This window comes from Lepidochelys kempii, chromosome 7, assembly GCF_965140285.1.
Source record: "Lepidochelys kempii isolate rLepKem1 chromosome 7, rLepKem1.hap1, whole genome shotgun sequence".
Classification (NCBI taxonomy): Eukaryota; Metazoa; Chordata; order Testudines; family Cheloniidae; genus Lepidochelys; species Lepidochelys kempii.
This window is the reverse complement of record NC_136386.1, coordinates 72162631-72182868: the sequence shown is the minus strand read 5'-3', so window position 1 is coordinate 72182868 and position 20238 is coordinate 72162631. Positions and strand designations below refer to the sequence as shown.

General features: G+C 41.3%; 1 protein-coding gene across 8 annotated transcripts in view; it reads left to right on the top strand.

The window, feature by feature from the left end:
• The first annotated feature begins 27 nt into the window (after positions 1–27).
• Positions 28–20238, top strand: part of PARG (poly(ADP-ribose) glycohydrolase) — a 126946-nt gene continuing 106735 nt past the window's right edge. Inside the window, exons 1-7 of one of the 8 annotated variants that reach the window (XM_073353306.2) lie at positions 28–591; positions 4409–4475; positions 7644–8473; positions 8573–8657; positions 13153–13339; positions 15914–16036; positions 17931–18014. In XM_073353306.2, coding sequence (XP_073209407.1) covers positions 372–591; positions 4409–4475; positions 7644–8473; positions 8573–8657; positions 13153–13339; positions 15914–16036; positions 17931–18014 — 1596 coding nt within the window. In that variant the 5' untranslated portion in view covers positions 28–371. Of the gene's footprint in view, positions 592–622; positions 808–4130; positions 4292–4408; positions 4476–7643; positions 8658–13152; positions 13340–15913; positions 16037–17930; positions 18015–20238 lie in introns of those variants that run through there. The other 7 variants (XM_073353303.2, XM_073353305.2, XM_073353302.2 and 4 more) reach the window with 7 other exon arrangements.

Genomic DNA, 20238 nt, shown 5'->3' with positions numbered 1-20238 from the left:
ACGTCTCCTGTTCCGCTTTACGACGACCCCGGGCATGTGGCTTTCCGGCCCAAGGAGGCGGGGCGACGGAGGAGCTGTTGCTATGGGGAGAGGGGGAGACATTTTGAGGTGTGTGGCCGCGGCCCCTACCCCCCCATTGGCCTGAGTCCAGCCCTGTGCGGGTCCCTGTTCCCTGTCCGCTCGCTGCTGCCCGGAAGGTCTGGGGCGTGGGAGAGCCGGGCGAGCTGCCCCCGACGCACCTTCGGCAGCAGGAGGATGTGGAGGGGAAGGGCCCCCGCCTTCTCTCCCTTGGGGGCTGCCTCTCCTCCCTGGTGAGCCCAGCGCCGCAGCGCGTTTGGGGGTGCGCGCAGCCGGGGGGGTGTCTCCTAAGCATGAGTGCAGGGGCTGAGTGTGAACCCCCCAGGAAGAGAGTCAGGTTGGCCCCCCCCGCCTCTCCCAGCGGCAGCCGCGGGTCGGAGGAAGAGCAGCCCCCTTCCTTGGACAGAAAAGGGACACTGCAGCCTCCGTCTTCTCTTCCCCCTCTCCCCCGGGAACGAGGGCCCAGAAGCAGCGGTAGTTGCCAAAGCTTGGCAGCCACGGTGGGGAACAAAGGTTTGTGCCACCCGCCTCCTTTTAACCTTCTTCCGTGCATCTCTTTCTGTGGCTGGTTTTCGTCTCTTGTCTGACTGGGGAGAGTCTTTCCCTGTATGTGTGTGTAATTGTGATTCCCTTCCCCATCCCCCCAGCCCCATGTCCATCGGAGAAGCCAAGATTGTACTAAGTGCACAGAGACAAGTATCAGAGTGGTAGACAAGTGCACAGAGACAAGTATGTTGTTCAGTCTTCTGATTGTTTTGTTTGCTTTCATGTACTTAAAATAAACAGGGCAAATGATGTCTTCACTAACTACTCTCTACTAGTCACCACCATGCCTGTAGAAAGAGTTCATTTCCCCCTTTTTTCTTGGAGTTAGGCTTGTTAAGATTTGATACTTTTTATAATCTTTCAGAACATAGTTTTGCTAGGTGTATATTGAGAGCAATAGTTAACCTAGCTAGAAAACTGACCACTTTTCAAATATTTAAAGCGCTATATGCGTGATGAATTTAATGGAGAGAAATGCTTATGTTAAATTATAAGGAATTCACCTGTTTCAGTGGCCAAAAGTTTCTCATGTTCATCCAAATCTGGTCATCCATTGGGATTACAGGAAGTAATGATTGTCAGATTTAAACATTGGAGGCCATTGCAGTGATGAGATTTGGTTGTTGTAGAGGTGAATGGAAAAAGAAAGACAGGGATACGGACAGAGAGTAGAAATGAAGCCAGAGGAGGGAAAGTACTGTACCCCAACAAATTAAGAACACTATGACTTGCAACTGCTGAGTTTCTTGGCTGCTCTGCATGTTTTTATTCCACCAAAACTTCAGATTGTTTACTGGAGTAGCCAAGTTAGTTAAAAGGCTCCAACTAAATGCTTTATGTAGTGGGTTGTTTCAAGGTGAAGATTTAAGTCTTACTGGGTTGTACCATCATATTTGGGGCTTTTTAGCAGCAATCCAGTTATGACAAATACACAGATTGTCAATTACTTTAATATATTTTGAACTTAAAATTCTACTTCAGATTTAGAAATCAGATTTTTTTTGTTGTAAGATTTTGGTTTATAAGAGAGATTCTCTTCTACCTTTCCTTATGTGCTATCTTACCTTCATAATACTAAAATATAAAATAAAATAACAATAAATGGTAGCATTCAGTTACATACACTTGAAAATACAAATTCTAAATTCTGTTCTTCCTAAAACTGGACATGCATTTCAAGAAATTTTCTGGTATGAAAGGATGGGTGGATTGTACATTCACAAAAGAAAAAAGGACTAGATTAACCCAAAAGAGCAAGTTACATACATTCTCTATTTTGAACTTTGGAACAACTGAGTACATAAACTGAGGCTGCTCCAGCTCATTTTTAATACTCTCAGTATTACTAGGCCCATGTTTCATTGTACAATGTGCACCAATTGGCTTTATCAGTCAAGTATATTACGATACTAAAATTGTATGAAGAGCAAGGGAAATTCAGCTTAGTGAGGATGCTGAGGATCTTGCTTCACCCCTTCTTACCTTCTCCCCCTGCCCCAAACATTCTGAGAGTTCAGTGGCTAGAATGTGTCTGTCGGTGTTCACTGCTTGTGGCTATGCGTGCACGACATAGACTGTGTCACCATAGCCCCATATAGTAAACGCAGCCTGAACTGACAGAAGAGGTTTTCCTGTTGGGGTAGGCCTCCCTCAAAATATTAACTGAGTTGTCAGAAACTCTCTTCTTTCAATGTAGCTGCGTCTGCTTTGAGGTTTATGTCGGCATAGCTATGTAATTTTCTATGCCATAGCTACATGGTTTTTTACACCCCTGATCGACAGAGCTATGCCAATATAATTTTCAAGGGTAGACTAAATCTAGCCACTGATCAATAGAGTGGAGCAGTGGTGGCAGTAGAGAAGCAAGATTGACTATCTTAATTTTGCCATTTAAAGATCCAGGATGTGTCTTTTTCCAGTATACTAAAGGTGTATGTTGGTACCAATAGCTAAAGATACAGAAGCATCTAATTTTCCTGTCTGAGAAGTGAATACATCAAGAGCAGCTATATGGGTAAGGTAATTTTCCAACCCATTCCATTGAGTCCAGCCAATTACTTTGTATTCATTGTGAATACTAAGTAGCCAATGCACTGACCCTGCTTTGCAGATAATCCTGGGATGGGGAGGAAGGGGAGGAAAGAAACCTGTGACTGTATCCTAAAAGCAAGCCTGGAGTTTACAGGGAATACAAGAGCTAATTACAGATGTTAAATCTACATGTGTTGTAATATTACATCATTAGTCTGGATCAGGGGTTGGCAGCCTTTCAGAAGTGGTGTGCCGAGTCTTCATTTATTCACTTTAATTTAAGGTTTCGCGTGCCAGTAATACATTTAAAAGTTTTTTAGAAGGTCTCTCTCTATAAGTCTGTATATTATATAACTAAACTATCGTTGTATGTAAAGTAAACAAGGTTTTCAAAATGTTTAAGAAGCTTCATTTAAAATTAAATTAAAGCGCTGATCTTACACTGCCAGCCCGCTGCCAGCCTGGGGTTCCATTCACCTAGGCCGGCAGCAGGCTGAGCGGGACCTGCAGCCGGGACTCCGGCTGGAAGGGGCTGGCAGCCAGAACCCCAGACTGGCAGTGGGCTGAGCGGCTCAGCCCACTGCCGGTCTGGGGTTCCATCCGCTGGCTCCTGCCAGCAGGGTCCCAGCTGCCGGCCCCTCTCAGCCCACTGCTGGTCTGGGATCCCGGCCCTTCCCACATAGAGTGGATACCTACCTTCTCCCTGGTTCTAGCCCATTCTCTTCCTCTCTCTCTGCACTGAACTGAGGGTGGGAGTGCACCGAGCACAGGGCTGGGGGTGAAGGAGCAGGCTGGGGGTTAGGATGCAGGGTGAGGCCAGGAGCTAGAATGTGGGAGGGGGCTCAGGATTGGGGCAGGAGGTTTGGGTGTGGAGTACTTACCTGGGCAGCTCCCATTTGGTGCGAGGGGTGCAGGTGGGAATGTGGGGGGGGCGCAAGAGCCAGGGCATGGGGTGTGGGGGGTGCAGGAGTCAGGGCAGGGGGCTGCAGGTGTGTGAGGAGAGTGCAGGAGTCAGGGCTGGGGGCATGTGAGGGGGTACAGGGGTTAGGGCAAGGGGCTGGGGGGTGTGTGGGGGGTGTAGGGGTCAGAGCAGAGGGCTGGGGGTGTGGGCTAGGGTTGTGGGGGTGCTCCCAGCCCCCTGCCCAGAGCGGCTCAAGGCAGGGGGCTGGAGGGGATATGCCCTGTTTTCAACCCCCTTCTCCAAGGCCCCATCCCCACCTCTTCTCCGCCTCCTCCCCAGAGCAGCAAGCGTGCTGCGGCTCTGCTTCTCCCCCTCCCTTGCAAGGGCCATCAGCAGGGAGGGAGAGGAGGAGGGGCAGGAACGCAGCATGCTGGGGGAAGAGGTGGGGGAGGGGGGAGCTCGCCTGCCCTGCAGCAGCAGCTGGCAGGATCAAGCTTCTTCACCCAGCCCCCACTGGGGGGATGGGGGCAGAGAAGAGCGGGCCGGGGCGGGCAGGATTTTTAATGGCCTGCTACTGTCTGCTGGGGTCCTGGCCTCGGTTCGGCAGCGGGCTGAGCGGGGCTGGCGGCTGGGGCCCGGCAGGCAGCAGCATGCCATTAAAAATCAGCTCGCGTGCCGTCTTTGGCACGCGTGCCAAAGGTTGCCAACCCCTGGTCTGGATGATACCTGAAGCAGGTATGGTAATGAAAACTTAATTTAGATGTTTTACTTGTAGCTAATGGAAAATGTAAACTTCATAGTTTTTGGTAATATTGCAGTTTGTGTCATAATATACATATTATGGTTTTTCAGTTTACAAACAAAGGACAATTACCACTTGGATGGAGAATAAAGGACCCAAGACAATAGAGTTAAAGAGGTAAAAGCTATAATATAAACTTCTTGAAAGATATTTTTTAATTAATGGAACAATTCTTTTAACTGTCTCTAAAGAGGATTTGGGTCAGAAGGTTTATTATAACTTACTAACACAATCATTTTATTCTGGAATAGAAGTAGGACTATTGTAGATACGGCTCTGCTTTCATTGTGGTATAACATAGAGCATTAATAAATCAAAGCTCTTGTTGTAATCCTGTTTTCAGCAAATAGTTTTGCTGTTCCTACAGCTTTTAAGATCATATTCAGTTCTGATATAAGGTGGTGCATCTCCACTGACTGTGATCAAGTTGTAGCTGCTCAAATCTGGGTTTAGTTTGGAACATACTCTTCTTGCTGAGTATGAATGCCCAATCTTGCATTCATAAACTTATTCATAGGCTGGTGTGACAGCATCACTATTACAAATAAATGTAAACTTGATGTACAATCTTCATCTTTCTGCTGGTACAAGCTATTAAGTATACTATCTAAAACATAACTAAACCCACAAAGGTTTAATTTATGTGGTATCTGGCATGAAGTAATATTAGGCAATCTTTTCGGCAGAAAATAATAACCATTCCATTCTCATAATTATCATGTCAACAGATTTATTTTTCACAATAACAAAAAAAAAGCACTGGAAAAGAAAATTGACAGCCATGATGATAAAATAACCAGCAAAAGCAAGGAAATTCTATTAAAGTGATTGATTAAGTGGTGCCCGTTGTACCTGCATATTACAGGGCCTCAGATTGCTATGTGATATCATGCGCCATACATGGTGAAATACTTGACACAAAAAGGTGAATGGAATGAGAATCTTTATTCCAAATTCCCTTTCTAGCTGTGGCTCTAATGTGAGGCCTCTAAAGGGACATGATCAACTTGAAACCTAGTCAGTATAAAAAATAATGAAAAAGTAGGAATGGTACATATATCTGTTCCATAGTCCTTCTGCCAATTTTTATGACTTTTGCTCCTATTTTAAAGACTTGCACAAAGAGGGAAAATTCTGTCTCTGCAAGCCGTTCTACCCAGGTAGAGTTCTGTGCCCACATGAAGCTTGCAGGATGGGGTCCTGACTTTCTCTGTAGTGGAAACTGACACATTGGATATATATAAATGCTGCCAAATATACAAAATAAACAAAAACAAAGTTTTTTTTCCCCACTAGTCTCTTTCAACTATAGTCAGCATAGGTGTTACTTTTAGCAATACGTTGTTTAAAATTCAGATAGAAGGTTGGTTTTTTTTAAGTTGACAGTGTCATTTCAGTATTTCTTGAGAAGTAGACAGTAATATAATCAGAAATATCAGTGAGTAGAGAAACTGATCTAGGTATACAGATTAATGGAGGTGGATGTGAATATTGTAAGATGAAAGCCACTAAACTCTTTTTAGTTGTAACTGGTGTTCTTGTAGCTTCTGCGCTTTCAGTGTCAGGTCTTGAGCAGTGAGTCATTTATCCTGTTTATTTGTATTGCTTAGTTCATAGTACACAACAAGTAATCCATTTATTCATCCATAGTATCTTCTAAGAACAGCAGAATCTTATCATTTGTTGAGGTGGCTGCTGATTTTCAGTAGCTTATCAAAATGTGTTTAGTCAAAGAGTTCATAAACTGTAACAATCAGTAATTTCCCTTTTTTATCTTTTAGATGATGAAAGATTAGGGAAATACCCAACAAAGTACTGTCTAACATTTGATATATGTTACTTATAGACAATTCTATTATAGAACCTTCTATTTGAAGATCTTAAAGTGCTTTATTAACATTTGTTTAGTTTTACAGCATCTCTTTGCTGTAGGTATGTATTTTTATACAGATTTACAGATGAGCAACAGAGAAAGGTGAAGTGACTTGCCCACTGCTGCTTGGGTGCATGCTGGGAATATAAACTAAATCTTTTGATTCACAGGCCTGTTATTTAACCAGCAGATCATGTCTCTGTTCAATCTTAGTGTAATATTTAGTCTAGAACTGACTTAGTTGTAAAATAATAAAAGATTTAGTAAATATCATTTTTTATTAAACTGCAGACTGTTTAGGACTGCTGCATCCAAGAATTATTATACATAAATGTATAAACTGAATGTATGTGGAGTGGGAGTAGAGGTATATACAACATTGGTGAGAAAACAACTAAATTACTATGTCCCGTTCTGGTGTCCACACTTTTTTAGAAGTGTGTAAGAAAATTGCTGAGTGTTCAGAGAAAAGGTACAAAAATGATTTGTGGTCTGGGAAACATGACTTAAATTTAGCTAGTTAAATCATATTGTATTTAGATTATCAAAAACAAGGTTAAGAGATGAGTTGATTGTGGCCTCGAATTACCTATACTGAGAGAAAAGAGACCTCATTTAGGAGGGTCTTTAAGATGGCAGAAAAGGCATAACAAGATACTTCCAATTAAATTTTTCTAAGATGCAACATTTTAACTGTGAAGATAATTAACCACTGGAACAGATGACTGAGAGAAGTAACTAATTCATCATCTCACTTGGAACCTTTAAAGGGAGACGTGTTATCTTTCTAAAACAGGGGTGGCCAACCTCTGGCTCCGGACCCATATGTGGCTCTTCAGAAGTTAATATGCTGCTCCTTGTATAGGCACCAACTCCGGGGCCGGAGCTATAAGTGCCAACTTTCCAATGTGCCAGGGGTTGCTCACTGCTCAACCGCTGGCTCTGCTACGGGTCCTGCCCCCACTCCACCCCTTCCCACCTCCTCCCCTGAGCCTGCCATGCCCTCACTCCTCTCCCTCCCCCCCAGAGCCTCCTGCATACCGTGAAACAGCTGATTGGGAGGTGCGGGGAGGGAGGGCGAGGCGCTGATCAGTGGGAGTGCTGGTGGGTGGGAGGTTCTGGGAGCTGGGGGGTGGGTGTTGATGGGGTGGCTACTGACACATTACCGTGGCTCTTTGGAAATGTACGTTGGTGAATTCTGGCTCCTTCTCAGGCTCAGGTTGGCTACCCCTGTTCTAAAAGATATTCTCTAGTTTAGCTGTAAGTTATTGGACTTTACTGCTGGTGTTACTGGGGTAAAATTCTGTGGTTTGTCTTACATGGTTGTAGTAGTCCCTCTGGCCTTTAAATCTACAAATAAGAATTTCACAAGAAACAATTAAACCCAGCTTTTTACATCTTTTCTTCCACAGTTTGCAGAGCAAAACTAATAACACAGGAGCAGATCCCAAGATGACTTCTGTTAAAAAGGATAACTTGTGTGAGCATGATGTTAAAAAGCTGGAGAATACTTGTCCACAAAGCTATCCAAGAAAATCCGTGGAAACGAGTACAAAATATGTAAATCTGCCACAGACTGGAAACCCGTGTAAATGGGAGGCAGAGGGGCCGTGCAGAGATCAGCCATCAGACACAGAGCCTGTCAAAGGGACCTGGTCTGGAGATCAGTTTAAAAATGCCAATATTGATCAAATGCACAAAACTGGCAAGCAGGTTCACAGAGTTAGTGAAGAAAATAGTGACAATTGGACTCACAGGAAATTATCATCAGGCAGGTCTGTGAAGATGGCAAATAGAAAACATCCATCAAAAGACAGTGAAACAGAAGGAAAAGTGACCTCATGTAATCCACAGCAGCTAAAGAGCTGCAATCCTGTCCATGTAGTCTGTGTGACTAGTGAGCAAGATGAGGTGGATGTAGTTCCAGAAAGCCCACTTTCAGATGTTTGCAGTGATACCTGTGTATCTGATATTGGAGATACAGGAAAACTGAACAAATATCAAAGTAGTTCAGGAGATTCACATGCTTTTGAGAAAGAAAGTGAACCTGAGTCACCAATGGATGTAGATAATTCTAAGAATAGCTGCCAGGGCTCAGAAGCTGATGAAGAAACAAGTCCATTTCTTGATGAGCAAGAGGATGTTGACACATCAAAAGCTGCAAGCAAATCTTCCAGGTTTCAGCGAGGGAATGCTGACCTGGAGTTGAGAAAGTCACCATTTTCTTCCAAATGTTGTGAAGGTGCTCGATATAACCTCCATTTTGAGGGGATGGGTGACTCTGTCAAAGAGGACGAATTGCATACAAAGTCATATGGGATCTCTCCTGCTCTTTCATCAGAATGCAAAGGTGCAAAACACTGTGGGAAGAAGGACTCGAAAATCACTTCCCATTTCATGAGGATACCCAGAACAGAGGAGAAAAGGTAACCTCTTCCTTCTTTCCCTTTTAAATATATTTCTCTTCAGTAATAGCACAGTAGACTTTTATTATCCTTTAAGCAGTTTTGCAAAATTGTACATAAAAGTGAAGAAACCATTGATTTTAAAAATAGCAGATGAGTTAAAAAATGTTTATATAACCTTCTTTCAAGGATACACAATGACAGCTTGTCTTGTGCCATTTGTAGAACACAGAAGAAATATTAAGGTCAGGAATTAATACTGACCTTCTAAAGCCAGAGTACTGAAAGGGCTTCTCTGTATATCTTGTTAAGAAATAGTTTAGAATAATGAGATTTTAATACATGGTGGCACAGGACATCATTGACAAAGAATAGCTTTACTATTCATTGTTTAGTAAATTGTGTAATAGCAAGATCCTTCTAAAATAAAGAGGTGGTATGTATTTTCTTTTGATATATCTTGGCAAACGAGTACTGTGAGTTGTGGAAATACTTCTGAATGTTATATATATGAGCTTGAATACAAGTGAATTTTTCTTTCTAAAGCATTAGTATGATTATAGGACCAAATTAAATTCCTAGTGTAATTCCATTGAATTCAATAGATTTATAGCAAGGATGAATCTGGCCTACTGATCTGTGACACAATCTAATACAATTTATTAGCTTTGAAAGAGATCCAGTGGACCAATTCTTAAATACATGGATAATCTATTTTTGAGGTGTTTGGGTAAAGAATTTAAGCCATTGATCAAGAAGATTTCCTTCAAACTTCAATTGTTCCTTTGTCAATGATCTATATTAAAAATAAGTTAGATTTTTGTGTGCGCATTCATCTAATGGCAAAGAAGGCACAAGCTACAAAATTCAATCAGAACACATGGGAGAAAGGGGCTTTTGTTTTTTTGTTTTTTTATTTGTTTTTTCAATGCTTACATTACTCAGTTAAACAAACAAACAAACCTGACTTAGTTTTGCTCAAACTTACCAAAATATTTACCCTTGGGTTAAGACCAATATGGAAAATTTCAGTCCAGAAAACTTTGAGAAAGATATTCATAATTGGGAAATGTAGTGGTGATGGTGCTTGCTGTTTGTTTTTGTTTGTATTACCATAAAGCATAGAAGTCCTAGTCATGGATCAAGACCGCATTATTCTGCGTGCTCTGAAAATACAGCAGAAACACAAGCTGCCCCAAAGAGGTGCACATGCTTTATAATAGGTTTCTCTAGCTTATTTTTGAAGAGGTCATGTGAGACAGTATCACAATCCTTTCTAAAGTCAAGATGTCATTATTATCCTGTCAGAAGACTATTAGGTTGGTTTGACATGATTTGTTCTTGACAAATCCATGTTGACTGTTGCTTATTACCTTATTTTGTTCTAGGTGCTTACAAATTGATTGTTTGATTATTTGCTCCATTGTCTTTCTGGACAACCAAGTTAAGTCTATAAGTTGGTCTATAATTCCCTGGGTTGTCCTTATTCCCCTTTTTATAGATACTGTATTTGCCCTTTTCCAGTCCTCTGATATCTCTCCTCTCTTCCACGAATTCTCAGAGATGATAACTAATGGCTGAGAGATCTCTTCAGACAATTCCTAAGTATTCTAGGATGTATTACCTCAGGCCCAGCCGACTTGAAGACATCTAACTTGTCTAAGCCCTGGGCTACACTGCAAACTTACATTGATATAACTGTGTTGCTCAGGGGCGTGGAAAATCCACTAAGTGCTACAACCCCCTCCTGTCCCTGACTGCCCCGACCCCTGTCCACATCCTGACAAGCCCCCTGGGACTCCCACGCCCTATCCAACCTCCCCATCCCCTGGCCGCCCCCCCCCCGAACCTCCACCCCATCCAACCGCCCCCTCCTCCCTGTCCCCTGACTGCCCCCCAGAACTCCCTGGCCCTTATCCAACCCCCCTCTCCCCGCCCCCTTACTATGCTGCTCAGAGCGGCGGGACTAGCTTATTAGAAAGCCTGGGAGGTGGGTGAGTGCAAGCTGCTCTGCCTGGCAGGAGCGGCGCACCAGAGTGCTCCCCGCGTGGCGGCGTGGCTGTGGGGGAGGGGCTGGCGGTAGCCTCCCTGGCCAGGAGCTATGGGGCCAGGCAGGATAGTTCCGCGGGCCGTAGTTTGCCCACCTCTGTTCTAAAGAGTCTGTTTCTCCTTAACAAATGCAGGTAACTCCCATGGCATTAATGGAGTTGAGGGAAGAACAGATCCTTTTCAATACAGTATACAAAATCTTTTTGTTAAATTAGATCATAGAGGACAGTGAATGAATTTGGGCCAGATTCCGATTTCAGTTTCACCAGTGTAAATTCTGAGTAATAAAGTGGACATACTAGCAATTTGTGTTCAGAGAAGTGTTGTTTGCTTGACTATATGACATACTGTATTTTAGCTCGATATTAAGCTGCATCTGCCAGTGGCACTGCGTCTGTTCTCAATAGCAAAGAGCAGCAATTGGTAAAAAATCACTTGTGCAAGTAGAAATGTAAGTTTTTAATGAAGTAGATCTTAATTTTTTAAGCAGCAGAAACCTTGCTTCACGAGAGTATTGTATGCTACGCCTATTCCATGGAAACAGAATACTTGGAAGCTTCTGACTTTTTTATTGAGTAATAATATAATTCAAGACTTTGTTTTCTGCCGTGGCTCTTTAGTATGTATCTAAAACTATGTGCACACTTTTATTATAGTTTCACTACTTCATGGTGCACATTGTACTTAAGGTTGAGTCCCAGTTTTTATTTTACTCTACCCCTTGGTGTAGACATGCCCTTACTTTTCAGGACTTTCTCAAACTTCTGAAATTTTCTGTACTTCATCTTTGATTCAAGTTACTAGATAATAGAAATCCATTCTTCAGGTGGCATTTGTTTATCTGTAGCAATTTTCTTGGCTAAAATCTGATAAACAGAGCTAGTTAATTTCTTGGAGGTCTAATCTAACAGAAGAAATTAGTAATATAGTTTGTCAAAATTGTTATGTAGATCTTTTGACTTCTGAAGAAAATTCAAATTGGGATTTTTAAAAAAAAATTTTTGCCTTAGTGGCTGATAATGAATGAGTACACCAGATTTTAATGAGACCATGGAATGAATTGCCACCCATCCATTACAACTGTTGGTTTTATACGAAATAGATTAGCACAGAGACCTCTGGATAGTTTGTATTTCATTGTATAGTCTGGTAGAGATGCTCACCTTACCGTAACAAATGAGTCTTGCACAAGGGGAATTTCCTCACAAGTTAATGTATATATTATATATAGATGTATATTTATTATAGTTTTAGTAAATCTAGATTCAAACAAAGCTTCAGGATGCTATCTCTTGTATCTGTTGGGCACTGAGCAGACTTTTGGGCAATGAGTTAATAAATAATGAAGTGTTCACCAAAATCAGTCTTGTTTCTGGAGATTCTTTGGTTAGTTTAGCCCCTGCCAGCTTCAAGAAATTGAGTCAAATTATTGCTCTAAATTACCTGTGTAAGTCTGAAGTAATGCCAGTGTAACAGAGAACAAAGTTTGGGCTTGTTTCTATAATCTTTCCTTGTGTGTTAGGCCCAATTCACTATTGCCCTACGTTTTGTGTAGTCACTTATGCACATGCAAAGTGGGTGTAAATCATTACCTACATAAGGTGAAAGGCAAAGCTGGATTTTGAAATGTGTAAGAGCATTTGTAGCTCCCATTAATTTTAATGGCAGCTGTGAATGCTCAAGCACTTCTGAATATGCATCTCTACTTCTGATTGAACACTCAGTCTGTGCTTCCACCTTGATAAACCCTTTTTTTTGGTATTCAGCTAGGATGTTGCTTGTCTGTTAAACTGAGATCTATAATCACTCTGAAGTTCTACAACTGATGATTTGTGCCAGGTCTCTACAGTGTCTGCTTAAGCCTTAGTACACAGGTGGAATACACTGGAACTGTTTTGCTGCTGTTTGAGGACAAATACAAAGGCTGTTCAAACTACTGACTTAGGAGTCAATATGTTCCATACCACTGGTAGTGTCTGGGGAGCTGGTGGTACAGGTAAATGTCATCTTGAGAAAGCTGTTGTCCAATACAGTGTCCTGATGGGTTCATATGGTAAAAGCACTTTTCATCATGTATAAATAGAATATTGCATTGAACATGTAAAGTTAACGATTAAACTGATACTTAGATTCCTGTTAATGGGGACCTTAATGGGACCAATGCCCCTGGCTAAGGATTGTGTTCCATTCCATAATGTTTACAATATTTGGAGCAGTTTTGAGGATGGCTTTTCTGCTGTTGAATATGCAACAAAACACTATGGAAAACTGTGCATGTTGCTGAAAACAAGATGTTTCTGGATTCAGCTTTTGCTGTGTTTTGGATGCTGTTAAAAAGTATTTTAGAAAAGAAACTGCTTAAGTGACATAAATTTAGTTTGAAATCTAATGTTAATACATACATTTAGCTATAGAGTTTTCCATTGTAAATAAGATGTGCTTCAATATATTCTTTTTATTTTAACAGCAGAAAAGAACCTTGTGAATTCAAACACCAAAGGCCGGGAAGGAAGATTCCTAAATATATCCCACCTTCACTTCCCACTAATAAGAAATGGTTTGGGACACCTATTGAAGAGATGAGGAGAATGCCTGTGTGTGGGGCTCGTCTTCCTCATTTGAGACCATCAACCAATCACACAGTGACCATCAGAGTATGATAATTCAAAATATTATTTGAAAACACAACCTTCTTATTAAATTGATGGCATAAGACTGATATCCTGCCATTTATCAGTTTTGCAGCTTTACCTGGTTGTGGAAACTTTTGACTTCTCATGGAAAGCTAGCTAGAGTATCTAATATGCTTAAAGATGCCTTGCCTTCTGTGATACAGAGGTCTTACAGTTTGGTTGAGTAGGGCTGCAGAAACATGATTAAGATTTTGACTCTGGCCCTTATGGGACAAACTTTTATTTTAGATAGGTTTGTGCCTCCCCATTTGACTTCCCGGTTCTGGGAACTGCAGGATGTATATCTGTATCCAGAATTGGTCAATGTTTTCCCTTTTCAAAATTTCTCCATTTTGGATTCAAGGTATAAAAGTGAACGAGTGAAGAGGAGTATAAAGGAATCTTAGCCTTGCATCCAATCCTAACCTAGCACATATATATGTGTGTCTGTGTGTGTCTGTCTCTGTCTCTGTCTCTCTCTTTGAAATAATGTACAGTTAAATAATTGTTAAAGTGAAATATATGATAAACTGGCAGGATGTCACAAAGCACAGGTAAAGAAAATCGCATTCATTCTCAATAAATTGACATTTATTTGACTTACATGTTGCTTAAAAGGCATGTGGTCTGTAAGGTGTTCAACTGTTAATGCAATGTTATAAATAGAATTTACTATCAGAAAAGTCAGGAATTTTAAATATATATCCCACTGTATCCACAACTAGTTATCACCATGTGCAATAATAGAGTGTGTTGTCCATACACATAATTGGCTACATTTGGAACCATAATTGTGTGACTTTTCTGTATATAAATTTCTAGCCATATTGGCTTAGAATAGCTTTCAGTATTTTTTACTTTTAGAGGGGAAAAAACCCTAGCAGGTGATCAGACATTGGAATGATTGCATATATTACATTTATTTCAAAGTGCACTAAAATGATCACACTTTTTCATAGAATGTTAGGCTAGAAGGAACCATTATGATTGTATAGTCTGACCTCCTGCATAACACAGGCCATAGAAGCTCACCCAGTAATATCACACTGAGAATTACAAATGTGCTATGTCTGGAGTTTTTAAAATATATCCATGTTTGAGTTATTAGAAAGCAGAACAGCATATAATACATTTTGTAAAAGCATGAAAAAATAATTTTCTGCATTCTGATGGCTCAAAAGAGGCCAAACTAAATTGTACAATTTTTTTTAATCCACTTTTGGGCTGTGTATAAAAATGAATAGCTTTTCACCTGTAAAAGGTGTGTGCTTTCCCTGTGTGACCCATGTGGCCAGATACGTGCAGGAGATACACCCGGCCGCAATGTTTCCAACTGTATCTATTAGTAAATCCACTCTAAAGAATCCAGGCAAGGGTAAGCTGAAACAACATATGTATATCCCCTTTAATAAGGTCTTAGGGAAGGAGCAGTTGTAACAGCAGTTCATAGGCCCTTACCAGATGACTCTGTTTCAGAATTTCCAAACTAAAAGTCCACAAAGAAATCCTCTAGCTGGGTTAGGCTAGCCCTCTGGATCGTGAGGGAGAGACTACTGTCCTTTTCAGCCTGGAGGGCTTCTAGACCCATTCCTTCTGCTCAGTTTCCTGTTCCTGTTTAAATTACCAAGCCCTAAGTTGGGCAGGGGGCCTCCTTTATTACATCCAGGCTGTCTTGGTTGTAGGCTCAAGCCTGCCTCTTAAAAGGGGAAGTATGCTCCTCCAACCCAAAAAGAAATAATTTCAGAAAATGTTATGTAAATACCTGAAAATGATCAATTTGTAATGAAAGTGTCTTCTCCACCAAAATGATTGTTTTCTTACTATAATATCCTAGTGTCTTAGACTGAAAACAAGTGTAACCCACACCAGCACAGTGTGGCTTTTTGTCCCCTTCTGGTGGCTAGACTGCATACAGAAATTTGAGTCTACTACTGCTGACCTATTTGACCAGGTGCTTTAGCTCAGGCAGTAGCTGCACTCTGTTTTAGATCCAGAGTCCTGGGTTCAATCCTCACAGAAAACCCAGGCAGGAGCAGTGTTACACAAACGTGTGTGTCTGAGGCCATGTCTACACTACTGCTGGATTGATGCACCGCTAGTCGATTTAACGGGTCTAGTGAAGGACCTGCTAAATTGACGGCAGAGCACTCTCCGATCGACCCTGGCACTCCACTAAGAACAAGAGGAGCAAGGTAAGTTGATGGAAGAGTGTCTCCCATCAACCCAGCACGGTGTAGACACCGCAGTAAGTCGACCTAAGCTATGTCAACTCCAGCTATGTTATTCACTAGCTGGAGTTGTGTAACTTAGATTGACTTACAGCGGTAGCGTACACGTAACCAGAGTTATGTCTAAGACTATATAATATGGGTCAAATGCCTGCTCTTAGATGTTGGGTATAGTTGCTGTTAAACTTGATGGAACGTGTGGAAAAGGATTTGTGGCCAAAATTTGGCTGTGTACTCACTTTTCATGAGGATTTCTGTTTCTTATTGTTTAGATAGCTTTCACAAGCACTTTGCATAGCATGAATTTTCTTTCTATTCTTTGTTGCAGGTAGATCTATTGAGGGAAGAAGAGGTGCCCAAACCTTTTCCAACTCATTATAAAGATTTGTGGGATAATAAACATGTTAAAATGCCTTGTTCAGAACAAAACTTATACCCTGTAGAGGATGAGGTAAGATTAAAAAAAAATTTCCTTACAAATATGAATGAAAGTTTGGGCAATAAAACTGAGACAGATATGGTAAGGAGTTGTGACCCTGCCTTCTACTACAGTTGCAGATGTTCAGTTTGCCATACTGAACCAGAACACTGGTCTATCTGGTCTGGTAGCTAAGCTTCAGACAGAAGAAGAGAACTCTTCTGCCAGCCGATAATTCATTTAGCCATCTGTATGATGAATAGTATACATGGTAGGGAAAAAGGCTGAGGGGCAGGTTGGGCATGGAAAAAAGGAGAGCTCCCCCCCCGCCCCCCCGGATCCTATTGGGGATGACCATTCACCTTGCAGAATGAGATTGGTTCGGTTATAGTTTGTCACTCAGTGTGCATGTGTTCATAGTTTTCAAGTGTATCTTCTTTATTATGTTACTGGCTAAACCACAAATGGCCTAGTCTTGCTAGGTTAAAGATTTTTTGAAACGAGTATCCTGTTACCACTTGGGAGACTTGTGATTGAGAGATCCCTTAGTTATAGGTTAACAAATTTTTGGAGATGGACCTGTGTGGAGACCAAATTATATTGCCTCTTGACAGCTGTCACACATGTCTATAGCCTAAAGGCTTTTTGACTTTCTCCGCTGTGGTATTTTTGCTGCAGCTGAAAAATTAATAACTAATGAATTGGTGCTTCATAGGAAAAGGATTCATGAAAACCCTATGGCACCACTTAGACAAGACCATTAGCATGACTCTGAAGAGGTCAACTGTCTTGCCCAGCCCCCTCATACCAGCCTCATGAAAATTGCCTGTGTTTACACAGAGTAAGCATTGGAGTTTTTCCAAGTATCTTTTTCTCTCTTTAGGCATATGGCCTTAATTTAAGTATGTGGAAGAACGAGCCAGACTTTCTGTACCTTAATCCCCCTATCTATACTAGAAAAAATGACTGCTTTTGAAGTATGAATTGTTGAATTAATATTCTGAGTGTGAAAGGAGATTTTGGGGGATTTATTAACTCTAGCTATATTATGTCATAATCAAATATCCACTTTATCCTTACTGCTGAAACTTTTGTTCAAGTCTTGGTCATATCGCTCACCTTGCTAATTATAACCCTCCCATTTCTCACCTCCATTTCCAGATGGTCCAGATCTTCGCTAGCAATTTCGTCTCCTACTGCTTTGATGATACCACCTTTCCTTGCCTAGTATAATAAGCATAGAATACCTCTGATTTTTGTGAATTGTATTTGCTTTTCTTCTGATTCTGGGTGTGATTGATGGTGGTGTTTGTAATCTGTAAAGCCCTATGTCATTTGGGACTTGGCTCGTTTAGGGACTTTCTCTTTGCCACTTTACCATTTTGGTAGTTGAGAGGATATATAAGCCACTTTTGCCTACTGTTCATGGATGTGCGACCTTTGGGTCTAGAGGCAGACTGTTTGTGGTGGAGGGTCTTCAGCTATTAAGCTCACTTCTTCCAACAGTGGTCTCCTTTAATAATGTTTTGGTCAACCATTTCCTGCATTAAGGTCCATTAATGCATTATTTATGGCTGAGGGGGTAGTATAGAAAAGACTAACTGTGTGGTCAGTATGAAGGAGAGCACTTTATATATTGTTTAACAAATGTCCCAATTTAAAAAAAAAAAAATTAAAGCAAAATGCAGTGTGATTTGAGACATTAATTAGCAAATTACACAAGTGCTCAAAGCATAGTTCTTTCTAAAAGTGGGCAAATAGAGAACCCCTTTTCCTTTTCTCCCCTCTACAGTTATACTGTGGTATACTGTCAATAACACTGAATATTTTACTGCTACGTGTTTTTTGGCTTGGGTGGTCAAATACAATTTTATTAGCTGAAGTGTTTTCTTTGCTTTGTTCATGTTTTTTATTTTATTTTTTAAAGAATGGTGATAGGACTGCTGGAAGCCGATGGGAGCTAATCCAGACTGCACTACTTAACAAGTTCACCAGCTCACATGATTTGAAGGTAAGGCGGCAATCTAAAATAAAGTCAATGGTCCTATATCTGTCTAGGAGTGCCTTTGCCAATCCTAGTTTTTTTTTCTTTTTTTTCTCTGCTGATGAATGGACCCACATAAACAACTGAAGAAAGTGACCATACAGGGAAATGTGAAACTCATTCTGCAAAATGTGCTGTCAAATGCACAAAGTAAAGATACTGGAAAGAGAGATATTTTTTCTCTAATCACTGTTCCCTTAGGTGTGTTTGATAACATTAGTTTAAAGAAACATAGCAGGCAGGAATGTGATTTTTTTTTTTTTTTTTTAAATGATGGTATCCCTTTATGTAGTGTAGTAGCAGAGCTATTTTCCTCACTGCCTGGTTAAACACAATAAATGCCTAACAGCATTATCCTTAAGTCACGTTTTGTTTTTTGTTTGTTTTTTCTTTTTAAAGGAACTGTTGATTTAGCAATTTAAAAAGAAACCAATCCTACCTGCTCATGGGTTTGAAATTTGAATACAGAATCTTAACCTACCATCTAATTGTTTTAATAGGCTAGACCATTTAAATATGGAAGAAAGCTGGAAAAAATAGAATTTAGGTCAGATTTAGCTTGTGTGTGTGCGCCTTCCTTCATTTTCTGGTTAGTTTTGTGTGAGATAGGTCCAAAACACATCAGGCAGTTTCTCTTTTTAATGTGGTTATTTGTATTTATTTAAATCATAAAGACGCTAGTTCAAGTCTCTAGATGCCATAACACAATAAAATGCCAGCAGCGTTAAATAATCATTTCAACATGTCATCAGCTACCTACAAAAATTCCTTTCTTCCCCTTCATTGTTGTAGGAAGCACATCTTCAGCCCTCTCCAAAACTCCATTCAACAGAGGACACATGCAGAGTAGCAAGATGGTCCCCAGATTTGGGCTATTTTGGACCCACCAAAGAGCAGATTCCACTCTAAGTCCTCACTGAGCACCATGGCATTTTTAACACTCTGAACTGCTTTTTACTCAAAAGTAGCAGGTCTTGTGTACCAGTTTTCAGATGTAAATGGAGATACTGAAAATGAGCAAGAGACATAAGTGGTATTCTTCTAAATTCTCATAAATATTTTCTCTAGTGCCTTTTCCTCAGCAAGCTGCACTGTAACTTCTCCAAACATACCTCCTTGCACATTTGCTTCTCAAGCCCTTGTTTGGAGATTTTTCCAGTAACAGTACTCGTTCAGCCTTCATGTGCGCCATATGCCTCCTTGTGCTGGACATTGAAGCCATAGATGGATGCTTGGGAAAACCGCCCTCATTTCCTTTTTTACCGCCTTGGCCTCAGATGGAGCTCTAGCATGCACTCCTTGAGCGTGCCTCAGTTATTTCAAATTATATTTATAGCTTAAGTTTTGTGAGCGTAGGTCGTTGTTAGTAGTAGTTAGTTACTTAGTGAGTGTTAGTAGTGAGAGGATTGGTTTTTTTCCCCCCTCTTCTCTTTTTCCTTGGGGAGCCTTGTCTTTCTGGCAGGACATGCCTGGCTCTCCAGGCTTCAAATGTTGCCTTTCCTTCTGAGAGGTTATACCTGTGAGCAATAGCCACTCTAAGTGTATCCATTGTTTGGGGCGGTGCAATTTCTGCCTATTACTCAAGTTGAGGACAAGGAAGAACAAGAAGGTTAAGCTCAGACTCTTAATGTTTGAGTGCTCACTTCAGTGTCTGAGTCAGGTCAGGAGATTTCTTCTCCCCCCTGTTCCCCCCCCCTCCACCTTGGCACAGGCTCCCCTTAAGAAGTGAATGTTGTTGGAGGCTTCTGAAAGGGCTCCTAAAAAGGAGCATGGACTCTCATCTGAAAGAGCCCGCTCCAGAAAAGCCCAGTCCCCTTTGAAGAGCTACAGTCTCCAATGCCTTGACCTCTTGGCTTGGTACCATTGAGTAGAAGGACTCCTCATCTGGTACTGGTGGAGCCAGAAAGCCCTGGAGCTCGAGGGAGAGACATGGCTCTGACAGGGAGAAGAAGGGAAAGCATAAACACTGTTGTCCGGTACTGTCAGTTCCAGGTCCATGTCGGCACCTACCCATTTGGCACCCTCGGTACCGAGGAAGCAATGGTGCCAGACTCCATTAGTGTCTACGCTGGTATGCCTGCCATCGGTGATACCGTCAGCTTTGGCTACCATGTCCATAGCTACCACATTGGTACAGCTTCCCTACTCCGTAGCCTCAAGAGTTCAGATATGTGAGGGACTTGTCCATAAC